Raw genomic sequence first — 16,026 nt, 5'->3', positions numbered from 1 at the left:
CGCCTTAAAGGGGCCGCGGACACCTCAAGGCGGTGAGGTTGAGGGGGGTGGAGGGCGCTTAAAAGGGCAACGCGGAACCGTAGACTTCCGCTATTTCCCTCTTCCCCAACGTTACTGCATAGCGATACACTCTGGGGTTCACCCCCCCAAATTAGAGGGGAAGTTTGATGGAGGGGAAGGGATCCTTCCTTGATCCTTCGTTCTCTCCCACGATGGAAATTCTTAGGGGAATATCAATGGGGGCACAATTTCTTCTCACCCTCCCCCATCGACTTCTCCATTTCTTTACATTCTACTCAGTTTGGGGGGGCGAAGAGGACCTTCTGGTCAAGCATAGATTCTCTCAAATTTTGTCCCTTAAATCCTGCCTTCGGAGCCCTCAACGGTCTCTCTCCACCAATTTATGAGGGATTACTAAGGGGCGAACCCCCTCCCCCGCCGAAGAGCGGAATGGGTGGGGAGGGGGCCCACCCCTCTCACTGCCCGCCCCGCTCCGCCCGCCCTGGGAAGGTGAGGAGGAAGTGGGCCGAGGGGGCGCGGCTGGCCGCTGACTCACAGCCGCGGGGTGTGTGTGGGGCGAGGCGGGGGTGGGGGTGGGGGTTATGGGGTGTGTGTGTGCGGCGCTGGACCTCGGTGGGAATGGGACTCCCAGTCCCTGTGTGAATAAGGCCCCTTGTCCCCTCTCCACGCACGCCCCGCCGTGACTCAGTTTCGTCTGCGGAGGATGGTGGGATCATCCAGCAATCCGAGGGAACGGAGGTGGGGGACCCTCCCTAAGCCGGCTCCCGGGAGCCCCCTCCCCCCACGCGCCAGATTCGGGCTGAGTCCCAACACCCTCCCAGGCTTCCGCCACTGGTCCTGCAGACTCCGCCTTACGTGACGTCACCAATATGTTCACGCCCCTCTCGTAGAGCGCCACCTGGCCTGGGTAAGGTGCCTTAGGCTGGGGCAGGAAACTGGGGAATCAGTTTGACATTTAGAAATGGATAAATTGAGGCCTGGAGGCAGGAAGTAAATCTGGGGTATAGCCCTCTTGCCTGAGCCACGAGGACACCAGTGGTGCAAGGTATGAGTGTAAAACAACTCTTGGGGCCCAGCTGACTAGGTGAGGGAATCAAGATTCCCAGGCTTTTTTTTTCCAAGAGGAATCTGCTGCTGGGTGCCGTCCTGATCTCCTTCACCTCATTCTTCTAGGCCATGCTCTGACATTAATTCTTCTCTAAAGAATGGAGTAATCCTCTCCCCTTATCCACCCCACTCTGGGAAACCTTGAACCCTGATCTATGGTAGGTTATAATTGTTTCTCTGTGTGTCTCCTCAGACTGAGTTCTTTGGGGACAGAGGTAGACTTAATCGATTTCTGAGCCTTACTAACCCAGCCAGGCCCAGAACAGCAGCTCAACACACATTTACATTTATCCAACTGCATGAAAACCCCAGTTCTGTGTGACCATGGGCAAGTCCTTTCTCCTCTCTGGGTCTCAGCTTTCCCATCTGTGAAATGGGAGGGGTGGTGCTTCTGTGTGCCACCTACACTATAGTCAGCAAACTTTTTCTATAAATGTCCAAATAGTAAATATTTTAGGCATATTAAACATAGGGCCTCTTTTGCATATTTTTTTACAGCCCTTTAAAAATGTAAAAGCCATTCTTAGCCCAAGTGCTGTACAAAACAGGTAGCAAGACCCCTGCACTAGAGAAACTCCTGCATATGTACACAGGAGCCTGATCAAGGATCTTTACGGCAGCAGTGACGTAAGGGCAAGAAATTGGAAACAACCTAAATACCCATCAAGAGGATGACGGATGGTGAAACCATTGCACGTCTCTTGTCTGAAGTGCTGAGTAGCAGCTAAAAAGAGTGAGGTGTGTGAGTGGCATGAAAGAAGTTTCCAACACATTATTGAGTAAAAGGAAACAAATTGCCAAATGATACATAGGGTATGAAAAAAATCAAGGAGACACCTAAGGTACCATATACATGTGTGTACATGCCCAATAAAAGGTCTTGAAAAATCCACTCCAAACTCACTGCAGGCGTTACCAGTAGGACACAGAATGGGATCGTGGAGAGTCTGATGGTCATAATCTCAAGCCTCATCTTGAAAATGCTGAGTTCAATCCTGCCTCTAGGCTTTCACACTGGCTGTTCCTTCTGCCTTGGGACCCTCTTCCCTGGGGTTTTTGCATGGCTGGCGAGTTCTCTGTTAGGTTCCTGCTCAATTGTCCCTTCCTCAGAGGTCTTCACTGACCCCGGTCTAAAGCAACCATCCCCAGGTGGAAAGTGGAGTGGCAGTGGGTGAGGGATGGAGAGAGACTTCATTGTATACCGTTTTGTGCCCTTTGAATTTCAAACCAAGTGAACTTACCACCCATTCAAAAAATAACAATGTAAAAAACCCACCATAGCTCCCCTAAGACATTTTCTTATCACGTCCCCCAGTTTCATTTTCCTTGAGACACTTGTCAGTGTCTGAGATGACCTTATTTATGGGTTCCCTTGTTTGCTGTCCCTCCCCCACTCCACCCCACACACTAGGTGGTTCCAGGGGCTGAAACCTCAGTGGGTCTGCCAGGTTGATGGCCTGAGCAGGGCCTTGCACATAGCAGATGCCCCATACGTATTTGCCAAATGACTGGGCAAATCGTGTGTGCAGGGTTTTTTCCACAAGAAAAATGTATTTTGAATTATGTAATTAAAATTTAATTGTAAAAAGTTTCCCCTACCTCCCCTCCAAACAGATGAAAAATAGGAAGGGAAGAGAAGGTTATTGAACTGGGTGATTTTCAGGGTCCATTCAGCTCGAAATATTTCAAAGACATTTAGTTTTGGGGTTTTGAGGTTTGGGGTTTTTTTGGGTTTTTTTTTTTGGGTCTAGCTGGTGGGCGGAATTTCCCCTCTTTCATAAGACCTTCTGTCTTATGAGAGGGAAGTAGGAGAAAGGGAAATAAACATTCTGGGGTTCCTCCATTGGTTTCTCTTCCTTCCGCTAGTCTGCATAGCTGGGGAAGGGGAGTTTTCTTCCTTAATTCCATTGAGGCCCCAGCTGGGCAGAGGGTCCCTAAAGGATGACAGCTGTCAGGCCTCCAAGTCCAAGGCAGAGCTTGAATGGGTGCCAGTGGGCTTCTCAGCCCCATTCTGCCCCATCTGTAACACAAAATGTGGAAGATGGTGAATAGGAACCCCTTCTTGCCCCTCAGCATTTACTCCCCTGTATTCTGGAAGCATTCTATTTTTCCTTTGAGGAATCAGCATTCCCTATCTCTCATTTCCTCAGTTTTGGGTGGAGTGGACCCCAAGGCCAAGCGCTAGAGGATGGGCCTGTGACCCCAGCCTGGCCAATCAGAGACACAGAGACTGGTCAGGCACATGACCCAGTGTGGCCAATGAGAACCAGCTCTGGAAGCACGGCTGCAACTACTGGGAAACTGGCATGCTCTCCCCACTGGGGATGGAGCAGCAACTCTCTGCTACCTCACGTGGAGACGCTGCCTGGGAATGAAGACAACTCAGAGAAAGGAAAACTAAGACAGTTCCTGATGACATCATCTGACAACCGGATGCAGTCATGCCTCAAGTCCCTGTACTCTTCAATTACATGGCCCAGTAAACTCCCTGGTTTGTCTTCCCAGGTTGAAGGGGGTTTCTGTCACTCACAACTCAAAAGAATCCTGACAAAGACCTCCTTTCTGCTGCTGAGAAACCATCACCAACCACCCCCATCCCCACCCCCACCCCCACCCCCCCACCCCGATTGGTGATAACCCAACTCCCTTCTCTGCCCTGCAAAGGCCTTCTGGTTTCCTCCCTCACATTTCCTCCCAGTCCCCCACCCCATACCTTAGTTTACGTGGCTCCACTCACCACCTCCTTGGACATCTCTAAATAGGCTATCTGGGCCTAATTCACAACCTCTCTCCTCTAAGACCTGGGCCACCCTCAGAGATGTCCTGGTGGTCTCTGCAGTGCAGTTAGCCCTTGGTATCGGTCATCAACATCCCTTGAGTTTTTCTGCCTTATTTCTGGATGGAAGGGGTGGTGCTTGGGATGGTGGGACTTCACAAAGCAATGTAGGGGGCACATTTCTTGGAGGAGACGCACAGTCCCTTCTCCTCTGCTTCTGCATCACCACCGCCCGCTCCCCCCGCCTCACCAACCATCATGCCTAGCACAGGACCAGGTGTGAGAATTTATTACTATATCAGGTAAATTCCTGTCCCCTCTGGCCTCAATTTCCCCATCACTTAAAGATGTGGCATGGGGGGGGCGCTGAATTACATGCTTCTAAGAGAAACATTCAAGAACACAGGGTCCTTACCACCCAGCGCTCTCCTGAGGCCTGGCAGAACTGAGAGTAAGCGTCAGCGATGACTGTGGCCCTGGAGAGCAAAGGAAGTCCCTCAGGAGGGGACCCTCCTCCTACCACCCATCCTCCCATTCCACCCCACCCCACCCCAACTCACTTGCAGTGGAGCCCTCCCCCAGGAGGTAAATCCGGGATGTCCTCAGAGGCCAAAGTCCTGAAAACTGTGTTCAAGCTGGGGGGCTCCCGGCCAAAGGCACACAGCTCTGAAAAGGAGGCAAGGATTGTGAGTTACCCTGCTTGCTGACCACCCCTTCCGCCGGGCTCCTGGCACCTGCTCACCTGCAACCCTGCGTCCCAGGGCTGCGTCCAGCACTAGCTCCTTCCTGATGGCCTCCTCACAAGGCCTGGGGGCCCCCGGGAAGCAGACCAGGATGCAGGTCATGTTGTCCAGGCTTCCCTGGAGAAGGCAGAGAAAAGAGAGCCTGGTGGAACACGGTTGAATGCCCAGCACAGGGCTCCATGCCCTAGGAAACAGAGTTTCCCAACACTCCCCTTGCTCTAGTGCCCCCTTCCCAATCTGGTTATGCCCATATCTCTAAAGTCCCACCCTTCTGTCAGTCTAAACCAGGCCTCTCACAAGGACCAATTCCTTAGACCACGCCCTCTCACTGTCCTAGCACCACCCTATTAAACAGAGCCACTTCCCTTTTCCAAAGCTCCTCCCACTCTGCTGTTGAGCTGTTCTTCCTTCTGCCACTATTCACACCTCAGAACCCATCTTTAGGTCTAAGGGCTGTCCCATTCCAAAAGACCACGCCCTTTCTCGTAAATCCCTCCCACTTATCTATCGAGAACTACAACTCTTCCGTCTTGTCTCAAGGCTTCCCTCAGTCTCCGCTCCCTGCACAGTTTGGCCCTGCCCCGTTCCAGCAGGCCCCGTCCCCTATTTGGAGTCCCACCTCTCCTTTTCTAGTTTTACTCCCGCCTCTGCATCAAAGCTCCTCCCCACTAAATCCCTTAGGTTCTTCCCTCTAAGATCTCAAGCCCCGCCCCCAGGACCTTGCAAAGACACGTGTCCAACAGCTGCGCGCAGAGAAGCTGTGGGGCCAAGCCCAAGCAGAGGCGAGACGCCACCAGTCCCGCCAGGGCAGAGCCAGACATGGCGTCCCACACACCATCAGAGGCCAGGAGCATGAATTCGTCCTCTGCTCGGCGTGCCAGGGCGGTCACTTCAGGCTCCGCGGAAACGAGCTGTAGTTCAGGGGGCCTTCCCGGAGCCTCTTTGTAGGCAAAGTCTCCCAGTGCTCGGGACACCGCCAGAGAGCCCTCAAGGCGCCGGCGGCTGATGGTGCCGCCCGCGTCATGGATGCGCTCGCGTTCCCGGGGATGGAGGGGCCGATGGTCTTCGGTGATGAAGGCCACGGCGCCGGCGCGACTCAGAACCGCGCGGGAGTCACCGCAGTGCGCCAGGTACAGAAAGTGCGGGGAAACCAGCAACGCCAAGGCGGTGGAGCCTCCCGGCTCGCCGCGGGGCCAGAGCGCGCGCAGGCGTGCGTCTGCGCTCAGAAAGGCGCGGCGCAGTGCTTCGCACACGCCCTCGGGCTCACCGGGCGCTGGGCCCAGCGCCTCGAGCACGTAGCCCGGCAGGTGGCGCGCACCGAAGAGGGCGGCTCTCGTCCCACCGTGGCCGTCGAGGATCGCGAAGAAAGCCCAGCCCGGGCCCAGCCCGGGTAGCTCAAGCCAAGCGCAATGCGTGTCCTCCATGTGTGCGCGCCACCCTTGCACTGCGCTCGCCCCGAAGCTCAAGCCCCAAGACGCCGCCGCACCCCCGTGCGGCCGCTGGGCGCATCGCGGCGCGTCCAGGAGGGACTGAGGCCCGTCGGGAGAGCTGCGCCTCTCCTCTGCCTCCTCCACCCTCTCTTGCTTGCGAGCTGGCCAGAGGAGACGTTCCAGCAGGCGGGCAAGGGCCGCCATCCTTCAGCCTGGGGATCAGGAAAGCTCCACCCTCTGCACCTGCTAACAGCCCCGCAACCCCGCAACCCCGCCCCCGTCACCTCCACTAATCCTCTGCACTGTGAAATTTTAAACCACCTAAATCTCCTTCCTATGCCCTTGACTTGCACTCAAGTCGAATCACTAGAAGGGATTGAACTCTTCGTTCTCCTCTCTTCCGCACTTTCAAAGTGAGGATTGGGGTTTGGGTCAGGGAAAAAAGATAATAGTACCAAACTAGCATTTACCATGAGCTACACACTGTTATACATCATCATCTCCAATTTACCGAAGAGGAAACTGAGTCACAGAAGTAAACAGTGTTACAAGGAAACAATCTCTAGAATCCGTTTTCTCAACACAACACTCGGCTTCGGCTGCCCAGCCCGACTCTGTTCAATCTCTGCCCACATCAGTGGTCCCATCCGGGTTCCAAAATCTTTAAATGCTTAATTTTGTTATTTCGACCCCTCCCCTCTCCTCGCCTCACTCCAGGTTCAGCTCACCTTCTGGGCAGCACCACCACCCTTGATTGTTCTGCCCTATTCCCTCTAGGCCACGCCTCTAGCTCCTCAGTCTCGGACTGACCCCACCCAATTTAGAACAATTCTAAATTGGCTTAAACCTCCCCAAGTCTGAGTTCCTCCCTTTGTCTCAAAACTTTCCGAGTAGTTTCTCCCCGCCCCCTTTCCCACTCCCATTGAGAATCTAGGCTTATACCTCTACCTCTTAGCGGTAAAATCTTTATACCCTCCCCTCAATGCCACCTCTAGCTCCACCCCAACCCACTCTGAGATCCACGCCCCCATCCTCTCCGCCTAGGCTCCTTCATCATCATTTCCCGGAGCCCCTCACGCTACCCTCGGTCCCGATTCTCTCCCCCTAAAGGCCCCGCCCTCTTCTGTCTAGACCCCGCCCTTCAGACCGCCTTCCAGGCCTTCTCGACAGGTAGCCTACGGTCCTAGCTCCGCCCCTCTATTAGGAAGGCCACGCCCACCTCCATCCTCCCGGGTGTTTCCCCTCCCCCTCGCCCTCCCTCCTGTTCCGCCCCCCGTTCTCTGGCCCCGCCCCCGGGACCCGCGCTGCAGTCGCCCCACAGCGGCCCCGCCCGCCACCGCTGAGCCGAACCGAGGGCGGCGGCGGCGGCGGCGGCGGCGGCGGCGGCGGCGGCGGCGGCGGCTGTGGCGGCTGCTGGAGCGGCCCGGGAGGAGGAGGCAGCGAGGATGGCGGCGGCGGCGTTCTGGGCGCGGCGGAGATGAGCGCTCGCGGCCCCAGGCCCAGGGCGGCGTGGCCGGAGTGGGCGGGGGTCCCGATGCAGGCCCGAGGGGGGCCATGGGGCAGGTCCTGCCGGTCTTCGCCCACTGCAGTGAGTAGGGGGAGGCTCAGGCCTGGTGTGGGGCCCAGAGGCCCGGGTGGGCTCCTCCCCGGTTTCCCCTCCGACCTGGGCCGCGGGAGAGCCGAGATGGGGAGGAAGCGAAGGAGACAAAGGAAGCTCTCCCTCCCCACCGTGTTCTAGCGGCGATGGGGGCGACTTGACCCGGACAACCTGAGTGAGACTGGGCAGAGGCTGGGGGCACTGAGATAGCCGACGGGGGGCGCTCTGGGACCTTGAATGTGCCCCGGGGCTCCGCCCGGGGATGAGGAAGCTCTCCGGGAGCTGTCCCCTCGCCCTGGTGCTGGCCACAGCCAGCGGTGAGGGGATTTGAATAGAGGGGTAGAGCCACGATGGAGAAGAGGATCTGACTCCCCCCTTCCCCCGCATCACCCGTCTTCGCATCCCACCTCCGTTTTCTCCCCAGACTCAGAGGCAGCCCCGACCTCGCCCGAATTGTACAATCCCCTGTCCCCGGGATACAGCCATCCCTGGGTTGGCACTAGGACTCCTGGGTCCTTAGGTTTTACCACTCCAGGTCTCTGATTCCTGGCCTCCTATTCCCTAGCTGAAGAAAAGGGGTGGGGGGGGGCATCTGATTTCAATCCCCAAACGGTACTGAGCATCTCCTGTAGGCAAAGCCCCAAGCTAACTCTGAGAGGCTGAATTCCATAATTGAAAACGCCTTGCCTGAGCCTTATGATTTCTGAGCCCAGGGCTCTAACAGTCCTTGTCTAACATGCTCTGTCTCACACCCCTATGGTTCTGACAGCTGAGGATTGCAACGCCGACCTAGCCACTTGCATGTCTTGGGAGTCAACGTGCCAAAATTCTGAGAATTTGTTATTTCAACATTTTAGAGTATCATCCCAACATTCTATTATCTTGTCCTTACCTGGGCTTACAAAGGAAAGCCCTACGTGATCTCCCCACCCCCACCCCACCCCGCCTTTCCTCTCTGCCCTCATCTCCCTTCCATCTCCCCATCAGTCACCCTGTTCCAGTCCCATCTGCACACTTCTCAGTTCCTCAGATATGCAAAGTTTAGTGCTTGCCTCAGGGCCTTTGCACTGGCTTTTCCCTCCGCCTGGAAGACTCTTCCCTAGATATACGCATGGTTTCCTCACATCATTCAGGTTTCTGTTCAAATGGCATCCGGGAAGTCTTCCTCACCAACCTGTCTGAAATAGCACCCCCTTACTTTCTCTTCCCTTACCTTAATTTTTCTCCACACACTTAGCACCCAACATCATAAGTTTAATTGTTACTGTCTATCTCCCCTATAGAGTGTAAGCTCTATGAGACTAGACATTTTGTCTGTTTTGTTCACAGTTGTATCCTCAGGATCTAAAACAGTGCCTGGCATGTATTAAACACTCAATTAATGGTTGTTGAAAGAATTAATTAATTGAAGCCTCCTAAAATCCCTAATTTAAAGACACTAAGATCGAGATTCCTGGATTTGAACTTCTAAGACTGCGCTTCAGACAGCAGGGATACTAAGGTTTTACAGTCTGTATACAGAATGTTCTAGAGGTCCTGTAATTAAAACTCTAAGATTCCTTAATTCAGACAGGTTTCCAGGACTAGCACACTACTTCTGTAACTCGGGCAATCTAAGCTTCTAAGAGTCTTTGATTCTTTCCCTCTTGCAGAAGAAGCTCCGTCTACAGCTTCCTCTACTCCTGACTCCACAGAAGGTAAGCAGAGAGGGAGGGTGTGAGAGTGGGACTTGAAGGGGGCTCACAGCTGGGTAAAGGGGTTAAGGGGAGTGGGCTAGGGTCTTGGTCAGAGGAGTTCATGCCCTCCTTTGCTCATGGCAGGAGGGAATGACGACTCGGATTTTCGGGAGCTGCATACAGCCCGGGAATTCTCAGAGGAAGACGAGGAGGAGACCACATCACAGGACTGGGGCACTCCCCGGGAGCTGACCTTCTCCTACATCGCCTTCGATGGCGTGCTGGGCTCTGGGGCCCGCAGGGATTCAGCTGCTCGCCGCCCACGGCCCCAGGGCCGCTCAGTCTCGGAACCGCGAGAGCCGCCCCCGCAACCTGGCCTGGGCGACAGCTTGGAGAGCATCCCCAGCCTGAGCCAATCCCCGGAGCCTGGGCGCCGTGGTCACCCCGATTCTGCCCCTCCAGCTGAGCGCCCCCTGGAGGACCTGGGGCTCCAACTGGACCAAGTGGGCTGGGCGGCCCGGGGAGCAGGGTCCGGGGAGGACTCTGCCACCAGTAGCTCCACCCCGCTGGATGACGAAGAGGCCGACGGATCAGAGGTTGGAGAGGCTGGGAAAGGTGAGATGTCCCAGGTGCTGGGACAAAAGCCACCAGGGGTGGGTGGTCTCTCCTTAGGGCACCTCCATGGTGAAAGCTCACAGCCTTCTCTCTCTAACGCACCAGAACTGGACCTACAACTCGGACTCGCTCAGTCCTCGCCACCCGAAGTCTTGACTCCACAGCCCAGCCCTGGCTCTGGAATCCCTCAGGCCCGTACCCCATCTCCACATCGATCTCGGGATTCGAACTCTCGGCCAGATGAGCCCTCGCTGGACAAGAAGGAGGAGGAAGAGCCGTGGGGAGGGCTGGAGCGGGAGCCAATCATGGGGCAGTGCCTCGATAGCACGGACCAATCAGAATTCACATTGGAACCACACTTTCTAGGTAAAGTGCATGAGGGAACGTGCTCCTTTGGACTACAGCGAGGGTGGAGGATTGATTTTTAAAGGGACCATCCTCTGGAAGGAACGGAGGAGAATGGAGAAGCGAGGAGGTATTGCTACTGGCAAGACATTGTAAACTCCACCCTTTAAAAAAATTTTCCCGTTACCTGAGATTGCTATTGGCTCTTTTTAAATGGTTCCCCCGCCCACTTGAGAAGTTAGCCCTCCCACCTGAGAAGTTGGAAGAAGCATTAGGATTGGGTAATTGCTAAAAAATAATCTCTCTTTTGGAGTGCTCCCCCTAGAGGCTGATTTTGGACAGGCCAAATCCCTGAAAAAACAATGCTCTTTTCTGAATGTGGCCACCGGGCAAGTAAAAGTAAACTCCGTGCGTTTTAAAAACTCTCCTCTTCCCTGACCACAAGAATTGGCCAATTGTAAATAGACCCCGCCTTACTTTAAAGTATGCTCAGCCTCCACGAACGGTTCCTATAGGTAGGTTATAGACATCACTGCTTTGGGCTGTTAACAAAGAGAGCCACCCCGTTTTGGAATTGTTCCCACCGCAATGGAGAGTCATTGGCTGGGTACATAGGGGCTCCGCCCCCTTACTCCCTCCCTCCGGGTTCCACTGAAGTGGGCAAAATCCCTGAGAAGCAGCAGTGTCTGTAGCCTCTCACTCGGAGCCGAGATGGGGAGTAAAGGTGGGCTTTCGGGGCGGGTTGGGACGCGGGCGCTGGGGGACCGTGGAAAGGGACCCAGATTCACTTTTATCGCCCTCAAATCTGGGGGATGTTTCCTCTTGGTCCCAGATTCCCCAGAGCGGCAGGCTGGGGCTGAGGGGCTGCGGGGGTGTCTAGGGAGGGCGTGGAGGGAGTATGGGGTCCCCTCTCTCTCGAGCCGGAGCTTTGGGGCCCAAGAGCTGCGAGGCCCCCTCCCCCAGCCTCAGGCCCAGGCGGTGCTGTCACTCAGTAGCTGGACAGGCCAGCACAGCTGCCTGAGAGGCGCCCTCCCCCCATCGTGCCTAAACTTAGCCCCCGCCTCAGGCGACCCGGCCCCTCCCCCACCACTGGCTGAGGCTTTGGGGAGCCTGCAGGGGAGGGGTTGAGGGGAGGTCTACCCTAGTTAGAGGTAGATGGGAGGATGTTCATAGGGAAGATACAGAAGTGAGGAGAGTCAGACTCTGAGGGGGACTGGTTGGGATGGGTCAGTTTGATTGGAGTTAGGGGTGGGAGGATGGAGACTGTCTGGAAATAGATGGCAGGGTACTGGGCTCTCAGTTCAGGGCTCAAAGCAGAGCCGATTATAGGGACGGCTGTTAAAAGTTAAGATGAGTGAGATGAAACTTTGAGGTCCAAAGGTCACTGATCAGGACAGAGGCTGGGCTTGGGAGGTGAGTTTAGGATCTCTGAAAGGGGTCAGAAGTTTGAGTTAGGGCCTAAGAAGGAGGATGATGTTATTAATACATTTAGGACTTCGATGTATGTGTTGGTAGGGGTATCAAGGAGATGTGACTTTACACCTGTCAGGGTGCAAAAAATAAAAAGAACAGTAACACCCATTGCTGGGCAGGATGCTGGGAAAAGATCACTTGCGTGTTGCTCATAGAAATAAGGATTGTTACAGTCTTGCTAGTAAGCAATCTGATAATATTTACGACATTCAAAAATACATACTTAGTCCACCCAGCGATTCGACCCCTGGCACTCTATCTCAGAAATAGAACCTCCCGGAGGTAAGAATATCTGCAGGAGGCTGGTCCTTGTAGTACTGTCAGGGAAGAGGATGGGGGAGGAAACAGAGTAAACGACCCAGCAATAGCTGCATGGTTGAATGAAATGAACGATGGTGTAGCCACACCATGGAATATCGTGTAGCCCTTAAAATGAATGAATTAATAGCTATTCCCGTTGACTAGGAGGGAATTCTAGGAGGAAAATAGAGTGAGATATGCATGATGCAGAAGATTGATTTTTCACCCAAAATTGTGTTCACACATTATCTATGGGCAGGAGTAAGCTTGAGGGGACTTGCTAGACAGTTAACTTGGGTTTTCCAGGAGGCAAGCATGGAATAAAAGAAGATAAATAAAAATCTGGAAATTGGGTTAAGGCTCTGACAGGTGTGTCGAGAGGTGATGTCTCAGCCCCGAGACAGGAAATAGGAGGTCAGGAGGTCAGCCAGGCCAGCTCCAAACCCCAGCCTGATTGCCGCCCCCTCCCTCCACAGTGGCAGACCTGCTGTACTGGAAGGACACGAGGACGTCAGGAGTGGTCTTCACAGGCCTCATGGTCTCCCTGCTCAGCCTCCTGCGTTTTAGCATCGTGTCCGTGGCGGCCCATGTGGCCCTGTTGCTGCTCTGCGGCACCATCTCTCTCAGGGTTTACCGAAAAGTGCTGCAGGCCGTGCACCGGGGAGACGGCGCCAACCCCTTCCAGTGAGAGCCTGCAGCCTGGCCCCCAAACCTGACCTCTGTCCAGACCTCAGCGCTGACCCTAAGTCATGACCCATGACCTCAGATCAAGCACTGACTTCTCACCCTGGCCCTGACCCATCCTGTTCCTGTTCCTGACTCCAACCTGACCCTGACATTAAACCAGACTCTGACCCTTGACTTCCAGCCGTAACCTCAGACCCTAACCTCTTACCCTTAATCCTTGATCCCGTCTCCTGACCCTGACCTCCACCCTAGCATGCTATACCTGGCCTTACTCCCCAACCCTCACTTCTTGCCCTTGACTCAGCCACGCCCCTCAGCCTGGGTCCCATCCACCCATTGAGTGGCCTCACACACCTCTGTTCTCTCAGGGCCTACCTGGATGTGGACCTGACCCTGACTCGGGAGCAGACAGAACGTATGTCCCAACAGATTGCCTCCTGTGTGGTCTCTGCGGCCATGCAGCTGCGGCATTTCTTTCTGGTAGAAGACTTCGTGGATTCCCTCAAGGTGCCCCGAAGCCCCACACTCCCTCCTGGGTCCCAACATTCAACTCCCTGCCCCTGGGGGGAGGAGGGGAGAAGGGCCATTGCTGGGGAAGTTCCCAGCCCAGGGTGTACCCCATAGACTCTGCTGACCCCGACCCTCACCTTCAGCTGGCCCTTCTCTTCTACATCTTGACCTTCGTGGGTGCCGTCTTCAATGGTTTGACTCTTCTCGTTCTGGGTGAGCTGGGAAGGCTGTGAGGGGCGGCGCGGGGAGGTGGGTTGCTGGGGTCTGCTGGAGGACAGGTCTCTGAATGGAGCTGTTAATCTCCCTGGAGAGCCCTGACCCCCATCTCTGTGCCCGCAGGAGTGATCGGTTTATTCACAGTCCCTCTGCTGTACCGGCAGCACCAGGTAAGTGCGACAGGCCCTCAGTTGGCAGTACCCCGGCCAAACCACCCCCCCACACACACACAGCCGGGGTCCGTGACAGATGTCCCAGGCAGAGACAGGAGGACAAGCTGGTGTTCCCACCCCTGACAGAATCAGGCTCTGACTGACACATGCTAGGCACAGGTGGTCTGCCTGCTGCCCCTCCTCCATGCAGCTAGAGTCTACGTAATACGTTTCCACAGCCAGAGACAGGCATTTCGATAGGTGGCCCGTGACAGAGCCAGGATCTGACACATTCCAACCCAAGGCAGGTAGACTAACTGATGCTTCTCCCCAACAATGATCCAAGGTCTGCCTTGACACGTCCTACCTCCAGAGAGGCAGCCTGACTGGTGTCTTCTCTCCCTGACATAGCACGAGGCTGAACAACACTCTTTCTAGCCAGAAACAGGCAGACAGATGAATGCCTTCTCCTGATACCCCGATACCCTGTCTCCCCTGATACCATCAGAGACTGACAAACACATATTCCATTTGCAGACAGACAGACAGACAGACTGACGCCATCTATCCCTACACATAGTCTGGGTCTGACTGACACCCATCCCAGCCCAGAACACTGACAGAACCAGGGCCAACTGACATATATCCTATCCAGAGACAGGCAGATGGACCAACATTCCATTTTTAACATTCTCCGGCACAGCTGAGAGCCAAACGATACATGTTCCTGCCAGGGAGATAGCCCTAACTCCCTCACATGCCGGAATCACCGAGGCTCACAAAGTCAGTTAACACTGAATTAAACTAATATTTAAATCAGTCCACTCAGGGACGCGACAACCAACACTAACACCCTCTATTCTTACGCTGCCCCTAAACACACACACACACAAAACTCACTCAAAGATTAACAGTAGTTCCCAGGACGCAAAGCCACCGGCAGATTCTTGTGTGTCTACCTGACATCACTTCCCACACAGAGTGTGGTCCAATTGACTTGACGCTTCACCTTGGACTTCTGATTTCCAAGGGTATTTTATCAGGTTTAGAGTTGATGGTGGAGTGGTGGGCCACTCCTCCCAACTCCTGATCTGGGGGTGGGGGAGGAAGCAGCTTTCTTAATGAATTAGGGAGAAGAACCCCCTCCAATCTCTCCTTTCACCCCTTCTTGTCTCCCCAGGCCCAGATTGACCAGTATGTGGGATTGGTGACCAATCAGTTGAGCCACATCAAAGCTAAGTAAGGGCATGTGGTAGAGACGGATGGGCTGGGGAATGCGAAAACTTGGGAATGCTCCTCCGCGCCCCCACCCCCAATATTCCCTGTCCCTAAATCTCCTGGGGCTGAGTGCCTGCTTTTCTTAAAAGGTGAGAGACAGTTCCATCGCAGGCCAGTAGGTGGAGGGCAGGGGCTGGCTTGGGCACTCAGTTCCTCCATCAGTTTTTAGTTCCTAGATACTACTTATCCTGTCGCTTGCCCCACCCCTTGACTCCACGTGTTTCTCCCTCAGGATCCGAGCTAAGTTCCCAGGGACCGGAGCCCTTGCCTCGGCAGCAGCCGCAGTCTCCGGATCCAAAGCCAAAGCCGAATGAAAGGGGTGCCTCTGCCTGCGGGACGCCTGCCCCCACCCCCTGTAGCCCTCTGCCCTCCTCCATTTCCCTTCCATCCCCACCCTCTCCCTGCCTCATCCCAAGCCATTTCCCAGTGGGTGCCAGGATCGCTCACACCAAGGAGTTTGCGCAAATTGCCTGAGTGGCCAGGACTACATTTCCCAAGAGGCTCTGCTCTAGGAGTCTTGGAAAGGCGAGGCACCTTGGCCACGGGGCCTGCTGGGACTTGTAGTTTGCCTAGATAGGGCGCACGCCCTGCACTTCCGAGACCCCACCGCTGGAGGCGCCGTGAGGGGGTGGTGTCTCCTGGATGCCACTGGCCCCAACGCTGGGGCTTTGCATGGGGCCCAGGGGAGGCCTGAGCTTGGATTTACACTGTAATAAAGACTTCTGTGGAAAACCCAAAGCCTCCTGTGCTTCCAGCCCCGTCCAGTTTTCACCTTCCTGTACTGAAAAGCAGGTAAGTGATACTCAAGGAGGAACCTTCCCCATCTCTGCGGAGGAAGAAACTTCCCCTCTGCCATCTGAGAGTTGGTTGATCCCAGGGCTAGCCAAACCTTGACAGCCACTTTCCATGCCTGTGCTCAAGGCAGACATCGCGAGTCGATCCCCACACTCTCCCTGCTGGGCAACCATTTCACCTGAGTCCGAGAACCATGTAGCCAACTGCCTAATGGAAGACTACCCCCTCAAACACATCTAAACCTCTTCCTTGTCCTATCTGATTTCCCACTCAGGGACATCCCCTCCTGCCCAGCCAGAGACCCA

The 16,026-nt window shown here is 55.0% G+C and overlaps 2 protein-coding genes across 2 annotated transcripts; one reads left to right on the top strand and one right to left on the bottom strand.

The window, feature by feature from the left end:
* Nucleotides 1-2,939: 2,939 nt before the first annotated feature.
* Nucleotides 2,940-6,281, bottom strand: PPM1N (protein phosphatase, Mg2+/Mn2+ dependent 1N (putative); the record flags this gene model as incomplete). Its single annotated transcript, XM_082862462.1, has 5 exons — nucleotides 2,940-3,148; nucleotides 4,320-4,380; nucleotides 4,465-4,570; nucleotides 4,647-4,764; nucleotides 5,367-6,281. 5 exons carry the CDS (start codon nucleotides 6,279-6,281, stop codon nucleotides 3,080-3,082), a joined length of 1,269 nt encoding a protein of 422 aa, XP_082718588.1. The 3' UTR covers nucleotides 2,940-3,079.
* A 1,226-nt stretch (nucleotides 6,282-7,507) lies between these two features.
* On the top strand, nucleotides 7,508-15,363 carry RTN2 (reticulon 2). Its single transcript, XM_082862420.1, has 10 exons — nucleotides 7,508-7,665; nucleotides 9,327-9,371; nucleotides 9,495-9,965; nucleotides 10,071-10,331; nucleotides 12,560-12,767; nucleotides 13,139-13,277; nucleotides 13,424-13,493; nucleotides 13,620-13,666; nucleotides 14,829-14,887; nucleotides 15,159-15,363. The coding sequence occupies exons 1-10, from the start codon at nucleotides 7,632-7,634 to the stop codon at nucleotides 15,238-15,240; spliced, it is 1,416 nt and encodes a 471-aa protein (XP_082718546.1). The 5' UTR covers nucleotides 7,508-7,631; the 3' UTR covers nucleotides 15,241-15,363.
* Nucleotides 15,364-16,026: the final 663 nt, after the last annotated feature.

This window comes from Leucopleurus acutus, assembly GCF_964270905.1.
Source record: "Leucopleurus acutus genome assembly, chromosome: 20".
Classification (NCBI taxonomy): Eukaryota; Metazoa; Chordata; class Mammalia; order Artiodactyla; family Delphinidae; genus Leucopleurus; species Leucopleurus acutus.
This window is presented reverse-complemented; position numbering and strand designations above follow the sequence as displayed.